Source organism: Cyprinus carpio, chromosome A22 (genome assembly GCF_018340385.1).
Source record: "Cyprinus carpio isolate SPL01 chromosome A22, ASM1834038v1, whole genome shotgun sequence".
NCBI classification, from domain to species: Eukaryota; Metazoa; Chordata; class Actinopteri; order Cypriniformes; family Cyprinidae; genus Cyprinus; species Cyprinus carpio.
This window is the reverse complement of record NC_056593.1, coordinates 12,777,084-12,802,118: the sequence shown is the minus strand read 5'-3', so window position 1 is coordinate 12,802,118 and position 25,035 is coordinate 12,777,084. Positions and strand designations below refer to the sequence as shown.

General features: G+C 38.0%; 2 protein-coding genes across 7 annotated transcripts; both read right to left on the bottom strand.

Annotated features, from left to right (window-relative positions):
• Nucleotides 1-30: 30 nt before the first annotated feature.
• LOC109071021 (mucolipin-2-like) lies at nucleotides 31-14,169 on the bottom strand. Of its 5 annotated transcripts, none has more exons than XM_042711928.1 (15): nucleotides 13,552-14,169; nucleotides 13,161-13,175; nucleotides 7,829-7,988; nucleotides 7,051-7,224; nucleotides 6,492-6,645; nucleotides 6,331-6,409; nucleotides 6,139-6,235; nucleotides 5,954-6,053; nucleotides 5,723-5,835; nucleotides 5,419-5,568; nucleotides 5,211-5,312; nucleotides 4,194-4,316; nucleotides 3,690-3,896; nucleotides 2,648-2,802; nucleotides 31-1,223 (listed from the first exon to the last, which is right to left on the bottom strand). In XM_042711928.1, the coding sequence occupies exons 1-15, from the start codon at nucleotides 13,599-13,601 to the stop codon at nucleotides 1,187-1,189; spliced, it is 1,716 nt and encodes a 571-aa protein (XP_042567862.1). In that variant the 5' UTR covers nucleotides 13,602-14,169; the 3' UTR covers nucleotides 31-1,186. The 5 variants fall into 5 exon arrangements, with proteins under 5 accessions (XP_042567862.1, XP_042567865.1, XP_042567863.1 ...); XM_042711931.1 differs by having other exon boundaries at nucleotides 3,690-3,732; XM_042711929.1 differs by lacking the exon at nucleotides 13,161-13,175.
• A 1,432-nt stretch (nucleotides 14,170-15,601) lies between these two features.
• Nucleotides 15,602-22,195, bottom strand: LOC109101260 (chloride channel CLIC-like protein 1). 2 transcript variants are annotated; one of them, XM_042711926.1, is made up of 10 exons: nucleotides 21,952-22,195; nucleotides 21,104-21,282; nucleotides 20,888-20,950; nucleotides 20,566-20,676; nucleotides 20,250-20,474; nucleotides 19,980-20,120; nucleotides 19,775-19,874; nucleotides 16,958-17,055; nucleotides 16,001-16,147; nucleotides 15,602-15,924 (listed from the first exon to the last, which is right to left on the bottom strand). In XM_042711926.1, the coding sequence occupies exons 1-10, from the start codon at nucleotides 21,959-21,961 to the stop codon at nucleotides 15,772-15,774; spliced, it is 1,227 nt and encodes a 408-aa protein (XP_042567860.1). In that variant the 5' UTR covers nucleotides 21,962-22,195; the 3' UTR covers nucleotides 15,602-15,771. The 2 variants fall into 2 exon arrangements, with proteins under 2 accessions (XP_042567860.1, XP_042567861.1); XM_042711927.1 differs by having other exon boundaries at nucleotides 21,104-21,184; nucleotides 21,952-22,193.
• Nucleotides 22,196-25,035: the final 2,840 nt, after the last annotated feature.

The window sequence follows — 25,035 nt, the reverse complement described above, 5'->3', positions numbered from 1 at the left end:
ATAAAAATAAAAACATGCGCAAGTTGCTCTGCATGTCATCATTGTGATTGTAAATATAAGCCTATGTAAATGTTTGACGTTCTGAATGGGCTCAGTTTCACTGAATAGGAAGTACAATAAAATATTAAAAACATAGTAGAGGTATGTGTCATAGATAAATTACAGTTTTTGTGTCTGGTTTGGGATCGAGTTTCATTTATAGAAAGAAGAAGTGAAACCAAGACTCTAAAAACCAAGCATTTCTGGTTTAATTGGTTTTTGTGGTCAAGAAAGCACCTTTTGCAAAACTCTCTTTTAACAACCCATCTAATTTTACTACTTTGAATAACAAAGCTTTAACCCAAACCCCCACCCGTCCACCTGGCCGCCCAAAAACGAAAAACAACTCACACAAAGGGCGTCTTTAAGTTTGCAAATACAAAATCTTTTTTATTATCTTTCATTCCCACACCCAAGGTCTTTCTCCCAGTGAGTGATGGCTTACTAAGCAAGTCACGTAGGAACTTGTCTGCCTTCACTGTTAACTGTGGGATGAAGATTCGCATCATAAACTGTGATCATCTCCACCAAGACAAACGTTACCTTAGCTGAGTGAACAATTGCATTCTTAGCACTCCGGCGTTGCATATGCACATTACAGTCATTCCTTAGACACTTCACATATTTGAAGCACAATATTAAGAGACTTTATCTTTTAAATATTTCGAAACACCTTTGACGTAACATGCCAAAGGGCTGATAAAAATAAAAATCACCACAAATATGTAATTTAACGCGACTTCTCTAATGTAAAACATGAGCAGACAATCTAAATGGCACTTACATAATATCATTAAAGATATTTCCTCTACTATCCAACATTAGAAAGGGATAATTTTACAGATTGCACATTAAAATGCATCAAACATCTTCTGCGATTGCCATTTGACCCACAAAACACAAAATTTTTTGCTCTTAATTGCATTTTAGTGCACTTTGGCAGATATGATTTGGCATTTATCCGTCTGCTAATGCAGGTCTTACCAGTTCCTAATGAAATTGGCATGTATACAGGAAGATCTTGCTTCCTGTGTAGTACATGAACCATGTACATAGAGTGGTAAACATGTTCACACAAACTTTCCTTTATTAAGCTGCAAGTCCATTGCAGTTTTCAGTAGATTCAACACTGAATCAGTCGCAAGGGTCAACTCATGAGAATGATGGTGTCATCTTTGGGAACTCTGCAAAAAGGACACAAATTTGGTATGTTGTGAGTTGCCGGATCATATATTTGTACTTAGATGATCTGTAACCAGTCTTTGAAACAGTTTCTGTCATCTTTCAACCAACTTACAGTACAATTGTGAGTTCTGATGGTTTTTCAGTGCAGATTTTGGTTGCACCGCTTTCAACCTTTATATAAATGTGTTTGGTTGCAGTTTCCAAAAGAAGTGAAACTAAAGATTCCTAAAGAAACTTTGTTTTTTGAGTCCTGAAAACTCTGCAGGTTATGTTCAAGTCAAATTAGACAAATTCCTTAAAATAAATTATCCTTGTAACTCTTTTTGTAAAGAAAAATTTGGTTAGATCAGTAATTCATATTTTATAGTTTTGGGTAAAATTATTTAATATTTTTATATTAAATTGATCAAAAGTGACAGTAAACATTTTACATGTGTTACAAAAAAATGCAAAAATAAAATTACATTTAAAATATATTAATATAGAAACCGTTTTAAATTGTAATAATATTTTACATTTTTTCTGTTTTTACTCTAGGCCTAGTTTTGATCATATAAATGTAGCCTCTGTGAACATATACTTCCTTCAAAAATAAACACACAAATAAATAAAAAACAAATTGAAATGTGGTCTATTTTAAGACTAAAAATGTGAAATTTAAAATTTAGAATACATATATAATTTATATTTAAACATGTATTATTTATAATTTTTAAAGAACAATTTTAACCATTTATAATAAGGGTGATAAAAGATGCCAATATAGACTGAATCACTCAGCCAACCAGGCAGGAATAACAAGTTTTTCTTTCTTCCAGATGAAAAGATAATGACATATAATTCTGGTCCACCTGTAGAGCAGGAACACCAGTTCTAATCTGAAGAGATGATAGAAGATTCTCGTAAAACCCAATTTAATCCCAAAGTACTGTAATATCCATGCTGGAATCTAATCAGTGCAGCATAAGTGGCTTTTAACCTGATACAGTATTTAGACGCAGCATCAAATTATAGCCGGGCTTTCCCTCGCATCTGAAACTCAAGCAAACAATGAGTCCTCCTTTCAGAATTCAGTTTCACGTTATCTCGCATTGCAACCCAAAACAGCTAGAAACTTACGAGACAAAAAGCTCTGGCAATATTCCCCAGAGGAAAAAAAAATGCTCAGAACAATAATGGGCATCATTATGAGGGCAACTTTTTCTTTTCTAAACTCTCATTTGTTTACCATTCCTGCAAGGCAAGGGGAAGCCTTCTCCATTTTTTTCCCAAAGAGAACATTTCTCTGTAATCAGCACTTTGCTGGGTGTGTCCGTCTTTCTCTCCCACCACTAATTCCATTTCTCATGCCATAGTGGGCTGACCTCAGCTCTGGAGGAGACACTGCTGCCCTGCAGCTGATGTCTGTGATTATATACTGTATCTTTTGCAGCAGCACAGCATAACAGAAGCGTGGACAGTTTCGGCTTCGCCACACTCTGCGCCGACCCCCTCCTGCCCCTGGAGGGGGAAACCCTCCTTCTGTCCCAACAGAAACCGCTGGAGCTCTGTCATGGGGAAGCCTGTCGTTTGGTAACCCTAGACAAAATTGAGAAGTTGATATGAAACGCTACAAGCAAGTGTAGTGCAGCTTTAATAGTGCTGAATTGTATTCAATCTACAAGGAAAGTTCACACACCAATGAAAGGGATGCCACCATTTACTCACTCTGAAGTTGTCTTGACTCACATTTAAATAAAAACAATTTCAAAATAATCAAAACAAAAAGAAAGAAAAAAAAAACTAAACAAAATCCAAACAAAACAAAAAAACACAACCAAACAAAAAACAGAATGAAACAAAACTAAAACCCCTAACAAAAAACAAACCCCCTTCCAAAAAAAAAAAAAAAAAAAAAAAAAAAAACACACAAAACAAACAAACCAAACAAAAACCGAATGAAAAAAATAAACTTTCCATTTCCTCTGTTGTTTTGACTAAGATAAAGAAATTTGTCTAAGAAGGAAAATAAAATGTGTTTGGAAAGAAATGATTAATGACAGTTTTCATTTTTGTGTGAACTAACCTTTGAAGATAGTAAAAAAAATAAATAAATTTTTAAATAATTTAATTAATTTAATAATTAAAAAATACATAGTATATTTACATGTATAAAGCATTATATAAGCCTTAAAGAGAAGACCGTTTTTGTTGTTGGTGGTTTTTTTTGCATAAGAAAATGAGGTTGAAAAGACATGAATAAATTACTACTATTGTATCACTAATAAGGCCTCTAAATTCAAAAATAACTTTTTGCCTTTTTTATTCATTTATTTTTTATTATTTGGATAGTCAAAGGTTGCTAGGAAATAACAGGATGAAAAGAGGTAACAAGACTGAGAAATGTGTTGGAACATGTGCGCTAACCACTAAACCGTGAAGAAATTCTAGTACTAACTAGTCAGAGTATGTAAAGCTGATGGTACCTTGATGGTCTCGTAAGCGTCTGTGATGAGGGCGATGAAGAGACTGAGCACCATGTAGATGAAGAGTGAGATAAACGAGTAGAGATAAGCTCGGCTGAACAGCCACACCATTGTGTTCTTTTGCTCAAACTCTGCAAATGTAGAGAACATGTCGTCCCCGTTGACTAGAGAGAAGAGGCACTCTGCCACACGACTCAGACCTTCAAACTGACCCGCATACAGATGGTAAATGCACGGGAGAAGACATATGGACAAAATGCGCATGAGACCATATAATATTATATTATATTATATTATATTATATTAGGTCAATAGATGGGTCTTTAACTATAAGTCAACATATACTGCCATCTACTGTACATAAGAAAGACTACACATCTCAAAACAAGGAAGTTTTTTACAGTACATCCATACTTCACTAGTATACAATACAAACTACAAACATTTATGGAGTGGTTTTGTTTGTTTGTTTGTTTTTATTTATTTTTTGAAAAATTTATTTACCTTCTCATGGTAGGGTCCAAGAACAATCCATCCACAAAAGGTGTAGCCAAGGTAAATCATTCCTGCGCAGCAGCAGAAGCGCAAGACCTTCGGTAAAGCTGCTCGCATAGTGAGGATCAGCACCTGTTTTGTCATAAAATTATTTTAGGATCTTAATAAATGATTGGTCTTAAAGGGATATTCCACCCCAAAATGTAAATTTTATCATTAATCACTTGCCCCCATGTTGTTCCAAACCCGTAAAAGCTTTTAAGCTTTTGAACACAATTTAAGATATTTTGGATGAAAACCTGGAGGCTTGAGACTGTCCCATAGACTGCCAAATAAAGTCATTATTTTTGTTTTCTTCAAGGTATGAAAGTCATTGTCAGAATACTCCATCTGCCATCAGACGTGCAATCTGGGTTATATGAAGTGACAGGAACACTTTTTGTGGACTTTTTTTTGTGCCACAAGGATGCGCTGTTTTCTTTCAAATCAAAGCTAAATACACGTAGAAACAGCGCTTCCTTGTGGCGCGGATGACACAGAAGAGCATACACAGCATACAGTGATATGGAGAGACACAGAGGAGACTGTTGCTGTTGACAAAGGAATTGTTGAATAAAGTTGTTATTTTTGTTTTCTTCGCTTACAAAAAGTGTTCCCGTCACTTCATATAACCTAGACTGCACGTCTGATGGCAGATGGAGTATTCTGACGACGACTTTCATACCTTTTATGGACCTTGACACCGTTATTTACTTGGCAGTCTATGGAACAGTCTCAGGCCTCCTGGTTTTCATCCAAAATATCTTAAATTGTGTTCCGAAGACGAACTGAGCTTTTACGGGTTTGGAACGACATGGGGGTAAGTGAATAATGACAAAATGTTCATTTTGGGGTGGAGTATCCCTATAAGACCAATCAACACAGTTATATGACTAGTGGTCAATAAAACACATGTACTTTACCTTGGCAAACTTGCTATACATTTACCCTCATGTTCTTAATGTGATTTTGTGCATTTTGACTTACATTGTATTTTTCAAAGTATCCCAGATACCTTATGACGCCCACCCAGACCATTAGAGTTGATGTTCCCAGGAAGATGCTGCAGACATCATAGTTGGTCATGCTCTGAGAGGAAAAGGGAATTTTAATAGCATTTTGAATGTAGGCCAAACTTGTGCTTCTAGCAAGTGCAAAGTAAATATTACATAAAACTGTTTAAAAAGAAAAGCACCTTAGCCTGTATTTCCATTTTTAGTATCGATCCAATGACGGCCATAACATCACTGATGATCACCAAGATGTACCAGCAATTCAAGAACTCCCTCTGATCATCTTCACACACTTTCTGATTATAATTCTCAAGACAGAAGCTAGAAAACCGCTGCAGAGAGAAGAAGTGACACATGAAGGAAACACTGACAGGGCACAAAATGATCCGAACGGCATGAGTTCACATTGAGTCACTATGACAGAACATCAAAAATAATTGAATAAAAAATGTTAACGTATCTGTAATATTGACAATGCAGGTTTACCTGAAGTAACCTCACAGCAAGTATAATAGAACGTGTGCAGAGCACTGCAGAGCTCAGACAGACTATAATAACAAAGCCATCAAAGATCAGGAGGTAGTGAGTGCTTTTCTGAGCTGAAAAAGACAGTAACAAACCATGTAAAGGCCAAATGGCTATGCCATAACATTAAAAACGTATTATAAGTAATCACTGATCATAAGCATTCATTGTAGTTGATGATTTTTCACATACCAGTTCCTGAAATCTTCCAGTTTTTGCACACACTACTAACTGCATCGAAATCAAGGGTCAATTTCACCTTCCCGCTATGACAACTGTTATCAAAGACAATCTGCAAAGAATTCATCTGCATTTATTCAAGTAATACAAGCTAAAATGGGTATAAATGGATTATTATCCCTGAAACTGGACCTTACCTTCACAAAAAATGTGTAACAGTCTGGCAGCTCATGAGAACGAACAGTTTGCAAGTTGATTCCTTTAAGTGCGAAAGTGATCTCAATATCAACAAGCCTGTATTTCAAACAAAAAAACAAAACCAAAACAATAACAAAAAAAATAATAAAAATGTTTCAAATATATCGGTTATATAGTTTAGGTTCACAAACCTATAAAAGTCCAACTCAAAAAATGAAGCATTGTTCATTCTCCATGTTTTAGAGGACTCTGGATCAAGAGCTAAGCAATCTGGAAAAGTCAAAAAATTTACAGTTTATGCACTGCCTTATAATTTATACTAGATTGTCCCATTTTCTGAAAAATGTGTAACCTGTTTCAAGCTCTGCATCAATATCATAAGGTTCCTCAGATGGTTCAACACTGCCTCTCTTGTAGCTCTTCTTACAGATGATCAAGGGCAGAAACTCTCCATTCTCTTCAGCATAACTAGCCGGACCTACAGACAGGTTTCTTAACTGGGAATACTGTTGAACAGATAGATAAATATTATATTAAGCAAGTTTTAACTTTTTATTTCCTTACATAAAGAAAAGAGTAGCACTTTTGATAAATATGTTCATAATTGCATCCACTCACATTAGATAAAGCCTTTTTAGTTTACACGAAGAGGGTCGTCTCAAGGGGGCATACATTTTGAAATCACATGACCAGCTAAATATTATTTGTCTTAACAGAATAATTTTCTCTCACACAGAAAGAATCACAGCAGACTGAACAAAGACAACTGAAGCCTTTTGATTCCACGCAATGCTTCATCCACACCACTAGGTGTCAGTATAAGACCAAGGGAATTGTAATGCTTATAAAGTAACAGAAGAAAAAAAGTTGTGAAGAACAAAAAGCAGGATAAATGAAAAATAAATACAAACCTGATCTATCACGTAGTGTAAACTATCATACACACTCTGTTTGGTGTAGACAGAAATACTGTAGTCATCCTCGTCCACACCACTGTAGCCCTTCAGAAACAAATTCTTAAAGGCCAGCAGGTTCTCTTCCTTGTAGGACACCACAAGCTGGTTATTTAGTCCAAACAGTATGAGCTTTGAAAAAAATAGAGGAGGAGATGTTTTCAGTATTGCTGGAGGCTTTAAGCATATTGTAGGTTTTGGAAAATTCAATTACGTTAACGATCATTCACATTTAAACCTTTTTAGGGGAAAATCAGGCTTACTTGTAGTAGACTCTGCATATTAAGCTGGGATACAAAAGTATTTAACAAAAATCAAACCACAAGTGCACATTTCAACTTTAAAGGGATACTCCACCCCAAAATGAAATTTTTGTCATTAATCACTTTGATTGTCCCTTAGACTGCCAAGTAAATAACGGTGTCAAGGTTCATAAAAAGTATGAAAGTCATTGTCAGAATACTCCATCTGCCATCAGATGTGCAATCTGGGTTATATGAAGCGATGGGAACACTTTATGTAAGCAAAGAAAACAAAAATAACGACTTTATTCAACAATTGCTTTGTTAACAGTCTCCTCTGTGTCTCAGTCACAGGCCTCCTGGTTTTCATCCAAAATATCTTAAATTATCTATCTTTTACGGGTTTGGAACGACATGGGGGTAAGTGATTAATGACAAAAATTTCATTTTGGGGTGGAGTATCCCTTTAAGCAAACTGGTAGCCCAATAAATACCTGGAGTGTAATCATGAATATTTTCAAAATTTGCACTGCTAATTTCCATGGTAACTGTCGCCGGGTTTTGTACTTCTCACAAGGGCTCATGAAGTAAAACCGCAAGTCATCTCTCAGTATCTCCTCTGTCATGGGATCAGTGGCAATGGATGTGGAGAGACTGTATTAAAATATTCAATAAATGATTCTAATTGAATTTTGAATTCTTCAGAAGAAATAAAAACCATGAAAAAATAAATAAATATATGGTCAGTTAAGGAAAAAGTAATCAACACATGTACAGAATACTTGGGGGGGGAAGCTCAACTACAGGATGGTTTCGACTTCGATTTTGTTCTAAAATGTGGAAAAAATAAAAAAGTAGAAAATGTAAAAGTTTTACTGTTACACAATATAATAATAAACATTCATATATTAACTATTATTAATAATAATAATAGCTAATATGTATTAATAATAAGTTCTTATTGTCATTATTATTATGTGTTATTATATTATTAGTTATAATTAATATATTATTTAATAAATATTGACTCTCCAAAAACAACAACAGTTATTAGTATTAATCTCGATATTGCGTATTATTTAAAAATATTGAATCTTTAATAATAATGTTAATAATAAATGGTTGTTGCTGTTATGTATTATTTAATAAACAGTGAATCTTCAATCATTACATTTATGCATTTAGCAGAGGAAGAAAAATTATTAAACAGCAACAACAACAATAACAATTCAGATTTGATATACAATGTAAATTACAGTTGTAATGTGAATGAGACTTACTCCATCGGATGCTAGACTGTAATGCTTTAATGAAAACAACCAAAACATCCACACAGTCACTACTACTAGTATGTGAACCTCCATTATACAACAGCGCCCTCTTGTGTCCTGGATATCTTATATCATTACATCTCCCCTTTTCTAAAGTGATTTAACAGGGATATTAGAGCAACAGTACTGCATAAGGTTGAACTTAAAATGGCAGCATTTAAAAGTCAGGATGCTCTCTGTAACTACCTCCTGTAAAGGAAAAACGTTTATAAAATGAAACATACAGGAAGGCATTATTTAAGTAAGAACGTTCATAGGTAACCTGTAAGGGGATAACAATGTTATGACTTAAACCTGTTCTCAAGTATTTGTATTTCAGTTAAGTTCATTCTCTCTGTTACAAGTTCAGTCTTTCTTTTGGTTTGGGTTTTCTTAATGTGTATCGTCTTTCTTTTTTCTCAGTGTTCTCTTCTTCCCCTCTGTACATGCTGGGGTGTCTTCCTCTGTTTTGATGAGCTCTCTTCTATTTCGCCTGTATTGCTGTCTGTCTGCTTCCACTAGGTATGACCGTGGCTCGGGTGTTGGTTCTACTACTTTAGCCGGTCTCCACTGCTTGCCCTCCCTTAACCTCACTGTGTCTCCTGGGCTAAGGGCTGGCAGCACGCGTGATCCTCTGTCATAGTAGTGTTTCTCTCTGTCTTGGTTGACCTTCATTCTATCCTGCACCCCTTCTATAGTTCTAGGTTGAAGCAGTTTTTGTGTTGTGGGCAGTCTTGTCTTTGTTCTGCGGCCCATAAGCAGCTGTGCAGGTGAGGGTAGTCCATCCAGGGGTGTATTTCGATAGTCCAGGAGTGCGAGGTGAGGGTCTCGTTTGTCAGCCTTGGCTTTCTTGAGAAGGCTTTTTGCTATCTGTACTCCCTTTTCAGCTTTCCCGTTGGATTGGGGGTATGTGGGAGATGATGTGACATGATTGAATCCGTACTCCTCACTGAACGTCCTGAATTCGGTGGAGGAATACTGTGTGCCATTGTCAGAGCAAACTTCATCGGGTATGCCATGCCGGGAGAACTGCTGTTTGCAGATTTTTATGACTGCTTGGCTTGTTATGGTGCTTAGCTTGCTTAATTCGATAAAGTTTGAATAGTAGTCAATCAGGACGAGATAGTGTTCTCCATCGAGTTCGAAAATATCAGTAGCTACTTTTTGCCATGGCCTTTCCGGTATGTCATGCCCAATCATGGGCTCCTTTCTATTCTGCTTTCTGTAAGTGTTGCATATAGCACATCTTGAGACTGTGTCAGCTATCTGAGCTTGCATCCCCGGCCAGAATATGACATCTCTTGCTAGTCTCCTCGTTTTTTCGATCCCTTGGTGGCTGGAGTGCACTTTTTTCAGCATCATCCTTCTCAGGGTGTTTGGTATCACTAATTTGTTGCCTTTGAATATCAGCTCATCTTCTACTGTCATTTCACTCTTGTAGTCCCAGTACACTTTGGCCTCGTCTGGTGTTTCTGATCTTTTATCTGGCCAACCCTGGAGGATGAACTTTTTTACTGCTGTGAGGGTTGGATCTTTCTCAGTTTCTGTGAGTATTTCCTGGAGTCTGGCGGCTGCTATGGGTAAGCACATCACTGCACACACTTGTATATCATCTTTATCTTCATTTTCGTCTGTGTCCTTTAAAAAAGTTTCTGCTCAGGGCATCAGCCACGTAAAGTTCCTTTCCTTTTTTGTATTTCACAGTCATGTTGTATTTCTGGAGCCTGAGGAGCATTTTCTGAAGTCTTAGTGGGGTCTCGGCCAATGGTTTTTTCATTATGGTTTCCAAAGGTTTGTGGTCTGTTTCAACTTCGAACTCCCGTCCGAACAGATACTGGTAGAACTTGTCACATCCAAACATGATGGCGGCCAACTCCTTTTCTATTTGTGCATATCTTTTTTGTGTGTCGGTAAAGGCTTTTGATGCGTAAGCTATGGGACACTCATCTTGAAAAAGCACAGCTCCTATTCCACAACTAGAAGCGTCCGTGCTCAGTTTAACTGGTTTTGATGCGTCATAGTATTTTAGTACTGGAGCTTCTGTGACCATCTTTTGCAGCTTCTCAAAACTCTTGTCTTGTTCCTCCATCCAGCTCCATTCTGTGGTCTTCTCTAACAGGATGCGGAGTGGGGCAGTTACGGTGGATAGCTGCGGTATGAACTTACCTAGGGTTACCATCCCTAGATATATCATCAACAAACTCATTCTAGTTAGTTTTTTTCAGCATTTTCCTGACTGCCTCTACTTTCTCGGGGTCTGGCTTAAGTCCTTCAGCTGTTAGGATGTGTCCCATGTATTTGACTTCTTGTGCAGTGAATGTGCATTTTTCTGAGTTGAGTTTTATGTTCTTTTCTCTCACTCGCTCCAACACCCTTTTCAGCCTCTGGTTGTGCTGCTCTTCGTTTTCCCCCCATACGAGGATGTCGTCAACTATTACCTCTACTCCTTCCATGTCCTCGAACATTTCAGTCATGAGTCTTTGAAATATTTCTCCAGCTGTATTTATTCCGAAGGGTAGCCTTTTGTATGCGTAGCGACCGAATGGGGTGTTAAAAGTGCACAGCGCTGAACTCTCTTTATCCAACTTGACCTGCCAGTATCCACATTGAGCGTCTAGTGTGCTGAACACTTTAGCTCCAGCCATCCGAGCCATCACTTCTTCGATCGTCCTCATGGGGTAGTGTTCCCTTTCAATAGCAGCATTCAAGTCCTTGGGGTCCATGCATATCCGGATCTTCTGTTTTTCTGGTTTCCATACCGTGACCATGCTGCTTACCCAATTACTGGGTTCTGTTACTTTTTCAATGACGTCCAGGTTTTCCATTCTTCTCAGTTCTGCCTTTACTTTGTCTCTCAAAGCCACGGGGACCTTTCTTGGAGCATGGATGATGGGTTGTGCGTCCGCTCTAATCTTGATGTGCTGTTCTCCTTCAAAACAGCCCAGTCCATCAAATACATCTGCATACTTCTCCTGTATATCTTGACTTGGCCATGTCTTTACCTCACTGATGCGTTTTATGAGCCCAAGGCGAACACAGGTTGTTAGTCCTAGTAGTGGTGTTGCACTCTGATTTATAACTTGGAATTCAACATGATGGAATCTTTTTTTGTATTCTGTCAGCAACAGGCATTTTCCTATTGGCTTTAAACACTGCCCTCCATAAGTCACTAACTTTGCTTTAGACTTCCCAAGTTGTGCACCAGTCTGTCTGTGGATTGATTCTGGTATGATATTGCATTGAGCTCCTGTGTCTATTTTAAATCTTGTTTTCCTGTCATTTATTATGAGGTCTACATTCCAGTCTTCGCCATAATTTGATTTTACCATGTCTATAAACATTTCTTCTGAATCTGAGTCAGAATGTTCTTCAACCATGTGTATTGGCTTTTTTGTTGCATATGACAATGTTTTGGACATGCACTTGCTTGAAAAGTGATTCATTTTTCCGCATTTCTTGCATTTTTCTCCATAGGCGGGACATTTCCGCCTCTGGTGGTCTCTGCCACAGTATTTACAGTCCTGTATCATGTTTTGCCTGCGTGACGTGACAAATGACGTTTGAGATTTTTTCGCGCGCTCCCCTTTAACTTCATTGACAACGTACTCGGCTTGTGCTGTTTGCAATTTGTCCATTTGCGTGCGGCTCGCCTCCGCAGCGCGACATATAGACACAGCCTTGGGCAGATCTAAATCCATTGTTCTCAACAACTTGGCTCTTATTTGGTCATCCCTTATTCCCACGACTATTCGGTCTTTTATTAGACTGTCACATAAATCTCCGTACTCACATGACCTGGCCTTTGTTCTTAAATCAACAACCAAGTCTACTATTTCACCACCAGCATCAACAACACTATTGAACAAAAGCATCTCTAAAAAATACATACATTCTTGTGTAGGGTAAAATGTTCCTCGAATTTGTCTAGTAGTACCTTGAGTTTTAATCTGTCCTCCTGCTGCGTGAATTCAAAAGTGTTATAAATTTCTAGAGCCTCATCCCCGATGACGTGTAGTAACGTGCTGCTTTGTACTTTTTGAGATTTTCCTTCAATGCCTGTAGCGGTCATGTAAAGTTCGAATTTTTGTTTCCATTTCTTCCAATTGTCTGCGATATTTCCTTCCAATCTCAGCGGGTCTGGTGCTTTTAGTGCTTCCATTTTGGCGAGGATTTGTCCGTTCTGACAATGTAATGACAATGTAATGACAATGTAATGTGAATGAGACTTACTCCATCGGATGCTAGACTGTAATGCTTTAATGAAAACAACCAAAACATCCACACAGTCACTACTACTAGTCTGTGAACCTCCATTATACAACAGCGCCCTCTTGTGTCCTGGATATCTTATATCATTACAACAGTATAGCCTATACACTTCTTATTCAGATGTGTGTATGCCATTGATCAGTCTTGTATATCCTCGTGAATGCAGTTTGATAAGTGTGATTTGTGATGTTACAAAAATATATTTGAGCACAAACAGATGAAAAATTAACTTAGAGTGACACATTACCCATGTGACAGAGTTCTGTTTAGGATGAGGAAGATGGAAGGGGTCAATGAACAAAAAAAGGAAAGGGAGGGAAAATTAGTTGCTCAGTAAGCGTTTCTTAAACTTTAACTCATTATTAATAAATACAAAAAAAAAGCACTACATGTCACTTAAAAAAAAAAAAACAAAACAAAGCAAGTCCAAGGCTGTGTTTGCCTGCTCAACAGCACTGACAGTGTAGTTACTGACAGACTGCACTGTGTTTATTGACTTTATGAGTAAAACACAACGTATTTTAATTTTGCGGTGTCGTGTATTAGACCTAAACTATAACCACGCGACTTGTGGATTTATAACTGTTTATGCAAAATAATTTTAAATAAAGGCTTAAGTAATACCTTGTCTAACTTACCTTGACGCTTCAACCCTGGTGCCCTGGCAGTACCTATCAGACATTTCCATGCCACCTGTTCTCCAAGACAAAACACGTTTCCAGCCACTTGCGTTCCTTGGTCGCTAAATTACTAAATAACCTCGCGTTTGACTTCACAGCTGGAATAAGTTCAGCAGCGCCCATCGACCAATCAGGAGCGAGGAGGATTCCCGATGGGCGTGGCCTCACTGTACGAAATAGAACGTTCTTTCAGTTGCTCACTGACTTGTGAAACGTCACAAGGAATCGATTCAGGACTACGAAGTCTCAATATAAACGCGAACAGACCACACGCTATTTTAATACAGTAAGTGTCCAAGTTAAAAATGATTTAAGCATTATTGCTGCCACGTTAAAGAGGCAGAAAGTTTGAGGGAAAAATCAATTCACAGTCAATGAGGACTCCAGACTTAGTGTAGCCTACTAGTCTTGCAGAAAGAAAGAAAGAAAAAAAAAAGTAGAGAGATCTTTATAATCTATATGATCTAAAATAATAGTAATATTTAGCCTACTTTATACAGTCCTTTCAGTCAGTGCTCAAGGCAAAAAGCATAATCATAATGTTTACAAAACAAGCAAACCCAACATAAAAATGGAGCCGACAAAAAACTATCAAAAATAAACAAAAAAGAAAAAATGTAACAAAAAAAAAACCCAACAGAACTGAAACAAAAAAAAAAAAATACAAAAAACAAACATCATGGTTTAATCAAAGAATGTTCATTATGAATATGTGTGATGGATGAGATGGAGAAAACAAAAAACAACAACAAAAAAAACAGTTTTTGTGTAAAGCTGCAGTTGCTAGTGTAACAGTGTTGTCTCTGCGTTGTGTTGTGTTGAACTCAGATGGACACCAAATCTTAATTTTAAGATGGATGTTTATTCTGTTGATAACATAGAACAGCGGTGATCAGCTTCAGTTATCACCCTCGTGGATATTATACTGGAGGTGAACATTAAACTTGATATTACAATACATATAACAGTGACACAAACCCAGATCATATAACACACTTCTAAACACACGTATAATTCAGTATTAACCTATAAAATGATTATATAATTACTAAAATATATTTAAGACATGGAGCACTCACACAACGCGGCCATTCACACTCTCGACTGGCGCGAGTCTAAATCATAGACAGTAAAAGAAATGGACACAGCGACCCCATTGGAACTCAATTGAGACAAGTGAAGCCCGGTTTTTAGCGATTTTTAGAACTTCCGTTTCTGACGCGCAGACTCAAACTAAGCTTGATGACGTCAGCAACCTGTCTGACAGATGTAAATCTTCTAGTAGCTGTGCGTGCAAACTGCCATCGTTAACCTTGCAGAGACGGAGAGTTTGAGCGGGGAGTTCTTTGGCGTGAGTGAGCAGGAGTAAGTATTCTGATTAATAATTTTGTATAGTATTTTAAAATGTAACGCCAGTACGCCATATCTCTTGACGTCTCCCCGATTGCCTGCGAGCTTCTCCTCCTGTCTGTACGGTAATTGTCTCTACTGTGCGACAGAGAGTCGAGTGGTTTATGACGCAATCGTTAGCCTATTTTTACAAAAAACTGTTTCTACGGGGCCATAATGTAACATAGAAGGTAATGGAGCCCTTTATACATTGTCGTGTAGTCTTTAGAAATAAATAATGGACAAATGGAGTCTTTAAACGCCTCAGATGTAAAGTTATTCGCTGTCAAAGTGACGCAAAAATGAATGGGAGTCAATGGGATGCTAACGCAAGTGAAGTTCTGCTACAAGATGGCGGCACGCGGCCGACTTCAACTTCCGGTCGACTTCCTTGCCCCCTGGTCTAAATGACTCTACCGGAAACAGTTCATCATCCCACCAGATCTGGGCGGAGAGTGCAATTAAAGGGGCCATACATGAAAATACATGCAGCAAGTGGAAGCACATATTTGACCTGTTACACTAGTAAGCAAACTTAACACATACTGACCAGAAGGTGTCAGTATGACGTCTAAAACCACATATACACATAACTATATCACTCAAACATACAATTTCACAATCAGGGCGGCAAAAAGGAAACATTTCTTTTTAAATGTATTTAAATTTTATTGTACATTTATTTGGAATTATTGCACTCATATAGACAATTTATTACCCGTTCATTATTCTTATTCTAAATTAACTTTGCTTCATAGTAGTGCCTTTCCCTCAAATTAGTTTACCTCCTTAGTCACCTCCTTCCCAAGCTTCCTCATGCTCCTCTAGTTGAGGAGCTTGGTGCTGTCCTACAGCAGGAGGCGGTGGACCCTGTTGCCCACCGAGCTGGGGAAAGTGAACTGCTTGATGTATAGCTGCTTGAGCACCTCCATACATGAACACCTGAGAGGAGCAAATACGCCTTAGTATGATAACAAATAAATGATCCTACAGTATGTTTGCTGTTCACAGCTCTTACAATGATGGCGAGTGCAATGATGAGCAGCACAGGTAACTGGAGAGTGATCGGTAGATCCTTCAGCAGGGCTCTGAGGAACTCACTGATTCCCTGCCCAATTTGCTTCAAGGGGTCTGTGATGAAACTGGTTATGGTGACCGTGATAGCCTAGAATAAAACCCCATAAATCTATTATTAATGCATTTCACCTCTGGTTACAGCTCTCATAACAGCTTTTGGAACAATCAGATGTCTGATAAACAATAACAATAAAATAAACAATATAATAAATATTAAAACTAAGTGTTTATATTGGAAAACACTACCATTCAAACTTTTAATTTTTGTTTTTGAAGGAAATCTTTTATGTTCACCTCATGTTGTATTGATTTGCTCAAACATACAGTAAAACTAAAATTGACAGTGAGATCAGTGAGATATTAACATTTTAAAATAACTATTTTCAGAATCATTTCAGCATCATTACTCCAGTCTTCAGTGTCACATGATCCTTCAGAAATCATTCTAATATGTTGACTTGATGCTCAAGAAACATTTCTTATCATCAGTTTTGAAAACAGTTGTGCTGTTTCATATTTTTTCTGTGATACATGTTTTGCAAGATTGAAAGCACTTATGCGAAATAGGGATCTTTTTAATGTATAAACGACTCTACAGTCACTTTTAAATCAATTTAATGCATTCTTGCTGAATAAAATGGTTAATTTCTGTAAAAAGAAAAAACATAAATCTCTGGTGGTCACTTTGGATAATTTTTTTTTTAAGTATTATTTGTTTAGATTTTTTTTTACATTTATCTAAATGGTTCATAGTACTGTTTTTTGCAGTTAAGTTCAGATTATTTTACACTAAATATTTTAATTCAACATTCTGAAATGATCAGTGATCCATTATCAGTCAACCACTAGTCTCTTATTATGTTTAAATTTCTGTTGTTGGAAACTAAAAGATACAAACCTTTGTTGGAGGCACAGTCAAAATGGGGTCCACCAAAAGGGCCTCATAGTACTTTTTGCAAGGATCATCTTGAAGAGTCCATGTCCGTCTGTACCACTCTAAAAAAATACAAGCAGTAACAACACTTCATCTCTAAATCATTACATGTCATTATTTACTCATCTTCACATCATCTAAAATCCATAGGCTCTAAAACAAAAAAAAAAAAGAGAATTATAAATGATTTTTTTTTTCTTTCCTTTGCTTAATTTTACTTTTATCTTAGTGCATTTTTTGTTCTTTTTTGAGCTTAAAAGGATCTGTGAAGATTCATGTTCCACATCAAATGGGTTTGGAATGACATACAGGTGAATAAATAACATTAGTCAAGTCAAGTCAAGTCAAGTCTGCTTCATTGTAAATTCTTCCACATGTACAGTACATACATACAGATAATTGAAATTGTGTTACTCTCAGACCCATGGTGCATACATATAACACTAACAGGAGAGCCTAAAAATACAGATAGATACAGATAAAATCTGAAAATCTAAAATAAAACTATACAAATAAGGGCATGTAAAAAAAATAATAATAAAAATAAAGCAAGGCACATGGCAGATAGAGCGCAAACCAGTGAGGTGAACAAACAGATAAAGATTGCAGATAAAGATTGTAGTGCAAAAAAAAAAAAAAAAGCGTATTCAGTCTGAATAAAGTGACAAAGGGCTCAGAGAGCAGTTCTTTTATTTAAACTGACTGAAGAAATAGTAGAATGATGTCAGTTCTATGCTGAATGAGGTAGTGAGCAGACCAATGCTGCACAAAGTGACTGGTGCATGTCATCGTATGTTAGTGGGAGGGGGGAGTGGAAGGACCTGGGAAAGTGGGACCTGGGGGGGGGGGGGGGTTTCATAGTTCAGTGGGGGCAAGTTCGGGAGCGAGTTCAGCTTCCTGACAGCCTGATGAATGAAGCTGTTCTTCAGTCTGCTGGTCCTGGCCTGGAGACTCCGCAGTCTCCTCCCTGATGGCAGCTGACGGAAGAAGCTGTGTGAAGGGTGAGTGGGATCACCTGCAATGGAGAGGGCACTGCGAGTGAGACGGGTTCCGTAAATGTCCTGCAGGGAGGGGAGAGAGACACCAATGATCTTCTCAGCTGCTCTCAGTATGCGTTGAAGGGTCTTCTGGCAGGACGCGTTGCAGGCGCCATACCACACAGTGATGCAGCTCGTCAGGATGCTCTCGATGGTGCCTCTGTATAAGGGGCACATGATGGGGGCCAGGGCTCTAGCTCTTCTCAGTTTGCGGAGGAAGTAGAGACGCTGCTGTGATTTCTTGGCCAGTGCTGCTGTGTTTTCAGTCTAGGAGAGGTCCTCTGTGATGTGCACACCCAGGAACTTGGTGCTGCTCACTCTCTCCACAGTCGCACCGTTGATGGTCAAAGAAGCATGCTGAGTGTGCACTCTCCTGAAGTCAACAAAAATCCCCCTCCTCCTCCACATTCACAGAGAGATATTTTTACCACTGCACCACCCAGCCAGGCGGCTCACCTCGCTCCTGTAGTTTGTCTCATCTCTGTTGCTAATGAGACCCACCACAGTCGTGTCATCCGCAAACTTAATAAAGAGGTAGGAGTTGTGTGACGGTGTGCAATCGTGGGTCAGCAGAGTGAAGAGGAGGGGTCTATGAACAGCATTCTGACGTATGAGTCCTTTTTGTCTGTATGTGTGAGTGCTGAGTGGAGGGCAGTTGCGATGGCGTCATCGTTAAAGCGGTTGGACAGATATGCAAACTGGAAGGGGTCCAGGGAGGGGGCGGGGGGGAGGGCAGACTTGATACGGTGCATGACTAGCCGTTCAAAGCACTTCATGAGGATGGGAGTAAGTGCAACAGGACTGTAGTCATTGAAGCAGGATGGAGACAGCTTCTTCGGGACTGGAATGATGGTGGTAGCTTTGTAGCATGTGGGAACGACAGCCTGACTAAGCGAAATGTTGAAAATGTCTGTGAAGACATCAGTGAGTTCCACTGCACAGTCTCTCAGTACATGCCCAGTGATGTTGTCAGGACCCGGAGCTTTGCGTGCATTGATCCTGCAGAAGGATCTCCTCACGCTGTCCGGGGACAGCGTCATCACCTGTTCACCGGGAGGAGGTGGAGTCTTCTGTGCAGTGAAACGATGGGCTATCCTCCTGGAGTACTGTGTCTTAGCCTGTCTGATGCCGCGGGATGGGTTGACCCTAGCTGTCCTCAGGCCCACCTCATCTCCAGCTCTGAAGGCAGTGTTCCGCGTCTTCAGGATTCTGTAGACCTCCCCTGTCATCCACGGCTTCTGACTGGCCCGGACAGTGATGGTCTTTGTGATTGTTACATCATCAATACACTTGGTGATATAGGCAGTGACAGTCTCTGAGTACTCTTGGAGGTCTGTGGTGTTATTGTATGTGGCAGCTTGCTTAAACATATTCCAGTCAGTTGTGTCAAAACAGTCTTGAAGAGCCTCTGACAACCCTTCCGGCCACACTTGAATTTGTTTGTGAACTGGTTTGGCGACTTTAACAAGCAGTCTGTATGCAGGCATTAGCATGACAGTGATGTGGTCTGAGGCACCAAGGTGGGGGAGGGCATTGTTAGCTCCTCTCTGTGTGATATAAACAAAGTCTAAAAAATTTTTACCTCTTGTTGGAAAGTTAATGTGTTGGTGTATTTTTGGAAAACACTCTTTAAGTCTGCATGGTTAAAATCCCCAGCTATGATGAGAAAAGCATCAGGGTGGGCTGTCTGCTGCTCACTGATGTGCTGGAACAGTTAATTTAGTTCATTCATTAAGCACCTTACCTGATAAACTGTCTTTCCAGTCCAGTTGTTTCAGCCCAGTGCATTTGTCATTGAAGCTCTCCACCTCCACAATGTTCTTCTTGTGTTCTGCAAAGGCAACCTAGCCATGGAGAAATATTTAAACCAATTTAACTCTTCATTGTCATCTGTTCAGTACTGCTTTAGCAAAACTGTCATGGACAGTCAACAACACAAGGACAATCACCATATAAAGATGGAACCAGTTCCAGATCAAGCTAATAAAAAAGCAAAAAGCAAACATCCTCCAGAACTGGACAAACCAGGAGACCACAGACCAGAGCTCAGTGCTGATTATGGCTACGACGATCAGAACAATCAAAGAAACCTGTAGAACAAAAAACAGCACATATTACATTTATTATTTCTGAGATTGCTGCAAAACACCAGTCTTCTGAATATGATTTTAATGCAATTATTTTATCAGTTATCTTTGAATGCTTTTACAAGAACTGACCTTCAGAGCGGTATCAGCATCTACAGAAAATGTGTCTTCGAAATGCCACTTCCAGGCTTCGTGGTCGTGGAGTTTGAATCTGAGCAGAATTTGACTGAGAGCCTCATCCATGGCTCCAGTGGTCCAGTCGTTCTCTTCATTCAGAAGCTTCTGGATCTCCACCAGCGACTGCTTGGACAGCTTCACCTCAGCGTCATAATGCATGGATGTCTGTCCATCGTTAGGCTAAAGATTAAAAAAATGAAAAGTTGTAAAACCATAACCAATGTAGATTCATGTTGAATCAGTTCCTTGGAGAGAAAAAACAGTCACATACCAGGCCAAGTTTTGAAGTTTCTTTAAGGAGCCTGGAAAGGAATCGCTTGAATACTGAAAGACAAACTGGTTTTATAGAGGTGGTTGTCTCCTCCTTTTTCTGCTCATCAAACTAAAAAAAAGAGATAGCAATAATATAATATAACAATATGGATACAATTCAATATATAGTTTAAGTAATTCAAAGTGCTGAATGGTACAATACTAGTCTTCAGGACTTTACTAATTACCATTGAAATTACCATTGTACCATGTCCAAAGAAACATGCCTCTATCATTTTGTTATTGAGGTCTAAACACAGTTGTATTTACATATTCTTCACCTTTTTCTGCAAACTCTCTAGTTTCTTGATCCACTCGAATGCATCAGGACACTGTTGCACAGTCTGAAAAATAAAGAAGGTCATATGGCATTAGAACAATAAGGTGAGTAAACAGTGGCTGAATGACCCTGAATGACAGGGTCTATTTTTAATGGAAAAAATGTCCTGCAAGCACTGTAATGCATTAAACTGCCAGATGGTTTACTAATCTTTTACCATTGCTGGTTTTCTCATGCGCTTTGACGTTGAGTCGTAGTTTATCAAGTCATTTGGATCAGTCCATGCATCATCCTCATCCTGGTGGATATTTGCATTTGCAATAACAAACAAACTACAGTAAATGAGCAAACTCCAGAAACCAAACGATGAACAGATTGACACCTTCATAATCTTCACTGGAACAGAACAGAAAACAGACTTGCTGGTAAAACAACTACTGATCGATTGTTATAAATGATGTATATAAAGTTCAGAATCAGATTTTGTGGAAACACATTGATAGCTAAACATGTCCCTACAGTACGTGACGGAAGAGAGTTGCCATATTGTCACAAATTCACAATGTGTCACCTATAGATTCAAAACCGCAAATATTCAAAACCCGGTAAACCTCGGTTCACTTAAAGGATGGAACGAGACTGCTGTGTTAATATATATATATATATATATATATATATATGTGTGTGTGTGTGTGTGTGTGTGTGTGTGTGTGTGTGTGTGTGTGTTGAACAGTAAGATTTTGTTTTATGTTTTTTTAAAGAATTCTCTTGTGCTCACCAAGCCTGCTTTTCAAAAACATTAAAAAATCTTACAGTTCAAAAACATTTGACCGGTAGTCAAGTCATTAGTAAAAACAGTTTATATGTGAATAAAAACTATAAACAGTGCTGACAGTTTGTGCTGTTTACAATTCATATTGTGAAAAAAATAAATAAAATAAAAATACACAACTATCAATTCTGCATTGTTTTGTATTTCAATAAAACAACTAAGTTTGTGAATTAATACATATTTGTCATGCAAAATAATTCAGTATATTTCATTAAAACTTTTGTCTAACTTACCTTGACACATAAACCTTGACGCCCTGACAACTATCTATCAAACAAAAGGTTGGTTGTTGAAGTGCCTCGCCTCGCCTCGACTCGCTTGAGAGTAGACGCAAGCAGGCAGCTGCATTTATGGGAGGAGTTAAATAAGGGCAAGGCGGACACTTCTAGTAATCGTTAAAATCGTTAAGTTCTGTTGCTTTTATAATCAAATAAATCTAATGAACAGGAAGAGTGGGACGGTTGCAACACTTTTTGCATTTCCTTAATATTCTCAGATAGCCTGGGTGCCAGCCCGAACCCCGCCCACAACATTTTTTGGACGGGAAGTTCGGTCTGGACCATAGACAGTAAAAGAAAGGTCTGGACTCGATCCATTGAGGAATAATTATGCTCGGCTCCCAGAAGGCCGAGCCAATCAAATTGCCAGGGCGGGCTTTAATCGATGATGGACAGACTATCTGCGGTTACGTAACCACCCAAGTCATCAAAGAGCGCTTGGGTTGAATTGGTTTTCACCAACGATGACTGCAGCTGGAGAAGTAAGATGTTTATATTGTACCTAACGTCACTTACTGCGTTGCTCTGATTGGTTGTAGGTCTATCCAATTGAGTGCAGAGTTTTTTTTTTACTGGTTCGGTTAAGACACGCCCCATAATTCAAGTGCAATTGAGCAGTATCAGACTCACATTCTCCCTAGAATATGAGTATGACGAAGTCAGGCTAATTCTCAGAGACTGTTTGTAATGGAAAGCCAAATTTCAATCCATTAGCGCCACATCTGTCAGCTACCCACACACGGTATGTACATATGACATGATAATAATTTATACTTGAATAGACAAACAGCACAGAGGCAGTTGCACATTCATTAAAATGTAATAACATAATTCTTAAATATCAGTTTGCAATTTCTTTATTTTATTTGTGCACAGACAGGGTCTTCCAGAAGTTAAATTGGCTGTATAAAAAAAGGAACTCAAACAGGTTCTTTATTAATCCATAAAATTACAATTTTGTTATACTATTGCAAGCTTTTACATTAATGTTGTGATAAGGGACAGCATGTTGCAAATTTCAAGAAATATGGGAAGACTATGAAATCCCCATCATGTGGAAAACTGGTACAAGAGTTAAAATACTGAATAAAAGGCACCAACAATAGATTAAAATGAATGAGAATGATGAAAACAAGGCTGTGAGGGATTACAGTCTTTATAATGGCATGCACTGTATAAAAGTCCTACATTAGGTACACAACTCACAACTTTCAAAACTCTTTTACAGAGTTTTTGTCTACAGAAAGTCTTTTCAAAGTCTTTTATCAGCTGAACAATCAGCATGTTGTTAAACAGCAATCCAAGGAATCACTGAAACAGTATATATTTTTTGACAAGAGCAGGCTAGGTTTAGAACAGGAAGATCCTGAATTGACCACATTTTTGTGCTATGACAGATACTTGAACAAACCCAAGAATAGAACAGCATACTTTACAATGTATTTGTGGACTTCTGACAGCCAATATTAAGAGAGTGAGTGTGACATACAGCCAAGTATGGTGACCTCAGAGTGCTCTGCATTTAACCCATCTAAAGTGCGAATCACTGAACGCACATCCTGGAGCATTTTATGACAGTTTGGGGGTTCGGTGCCTTGCTCAAGGTCACCTGCAGTCGTGGTATTGCCGGCCCGAGACTCAAACCCACAACCTTAGGGATTAGGAGTTCAACTCTCTAACCACTAGGCCACGACTAGAAAAAAAGAATCCTCAGGAGGAATACCACACAAATTAGTGTCATATACAAAGTTTATCCACCAGAACCAGTACTTGGTACAAACCCATCCTCTCAACACTACTCTTCAGAATTTCTAATTTTGCATGAGGGAAAAAAAGCAGGAGATTTACACTGGATTGATGTTGGAAAACCATTCTGACAGGGTTTCTCATCAAGATGTGCAAACAGCATCACATAATCGGCCCTCACAACAGAGAAAGTGAGTGAGTGAGTGATAAAGAAATAAACAGTAGGATCATCAAAGCAAAAAAAAGCTAAAGCTTAACAATAAAAAAAAATAAACATCATCAAAACAAAACAAAACCATGCTATGCTCAAACCCATACAAATACTGTGACCTCTACTCATGGTTCAATGTTGGAGGATTACATGCGATGCTCAGTCATGTCTGCAGAAAGATACCCAACTCTATGCTCAGGACAGCACAAAAAAGCCATAAAGCTGCACCACTGAAGATGCTCAGTCATGTCTGCAGAAAGATACCCAACTCTATGCTCAGGACAGCACAAAGAAAAAGAAACCTCACAAAAAAAACACTCACACCATCCTCATACTTTAAAGACTAAAAAAACAAAACTCACACATAAACATGAACACACAAAAAAATCATGGACATGATTCGGATATGTTAAAGGGTCAAAAAACAAAACTCACACTTAACCTCTTCATGGTCAAAAATGACCGACATAGGAAATGAATGGGAAATACAAAAAAAAAAAAATGTTGATATTACATTGAATAAAATACCAATTACAAAATGTTTGTATAAAGTGTTTTGAATTATCACTATCCATTTCTTATTTTGTAAGATTTTTAAAATTTTCAAATACTGAGTAACAAAAATGGTTTCTATGTTTTCCCTTTCTAACGAGATATTAATGTTTGACTGTAATCATAATGTAAAACCTGATACTTATCCAACCAAAAATATCTCAACCTTGACAAATGTCTAGATATATATCTAAATGCAAAACCTAAAAAAAATGAAGAAATTACTAAAAAAAAACAATAATAAAAAAAAATCTGTAAATAATATCAATACAGGGTCCTAAGACAAGGGGTTACGCAACATTACACAAGTTTTTATTTTTTAATGCCTCCAGATGGCCCAATTCTCACTTCAAAAAAAGCACACTATAAAAACCTTAAATATATCATAAATAAAAAAATAGCAAATATAAATTATATATAAATAAATAACAAAATAAAAAATATATTTAATGGAGAAAATAGCTCATTTAAATTGTATAAATATTGCATAGTATCATAAAATTCCCTCAAAAACATAAATAACAATTATT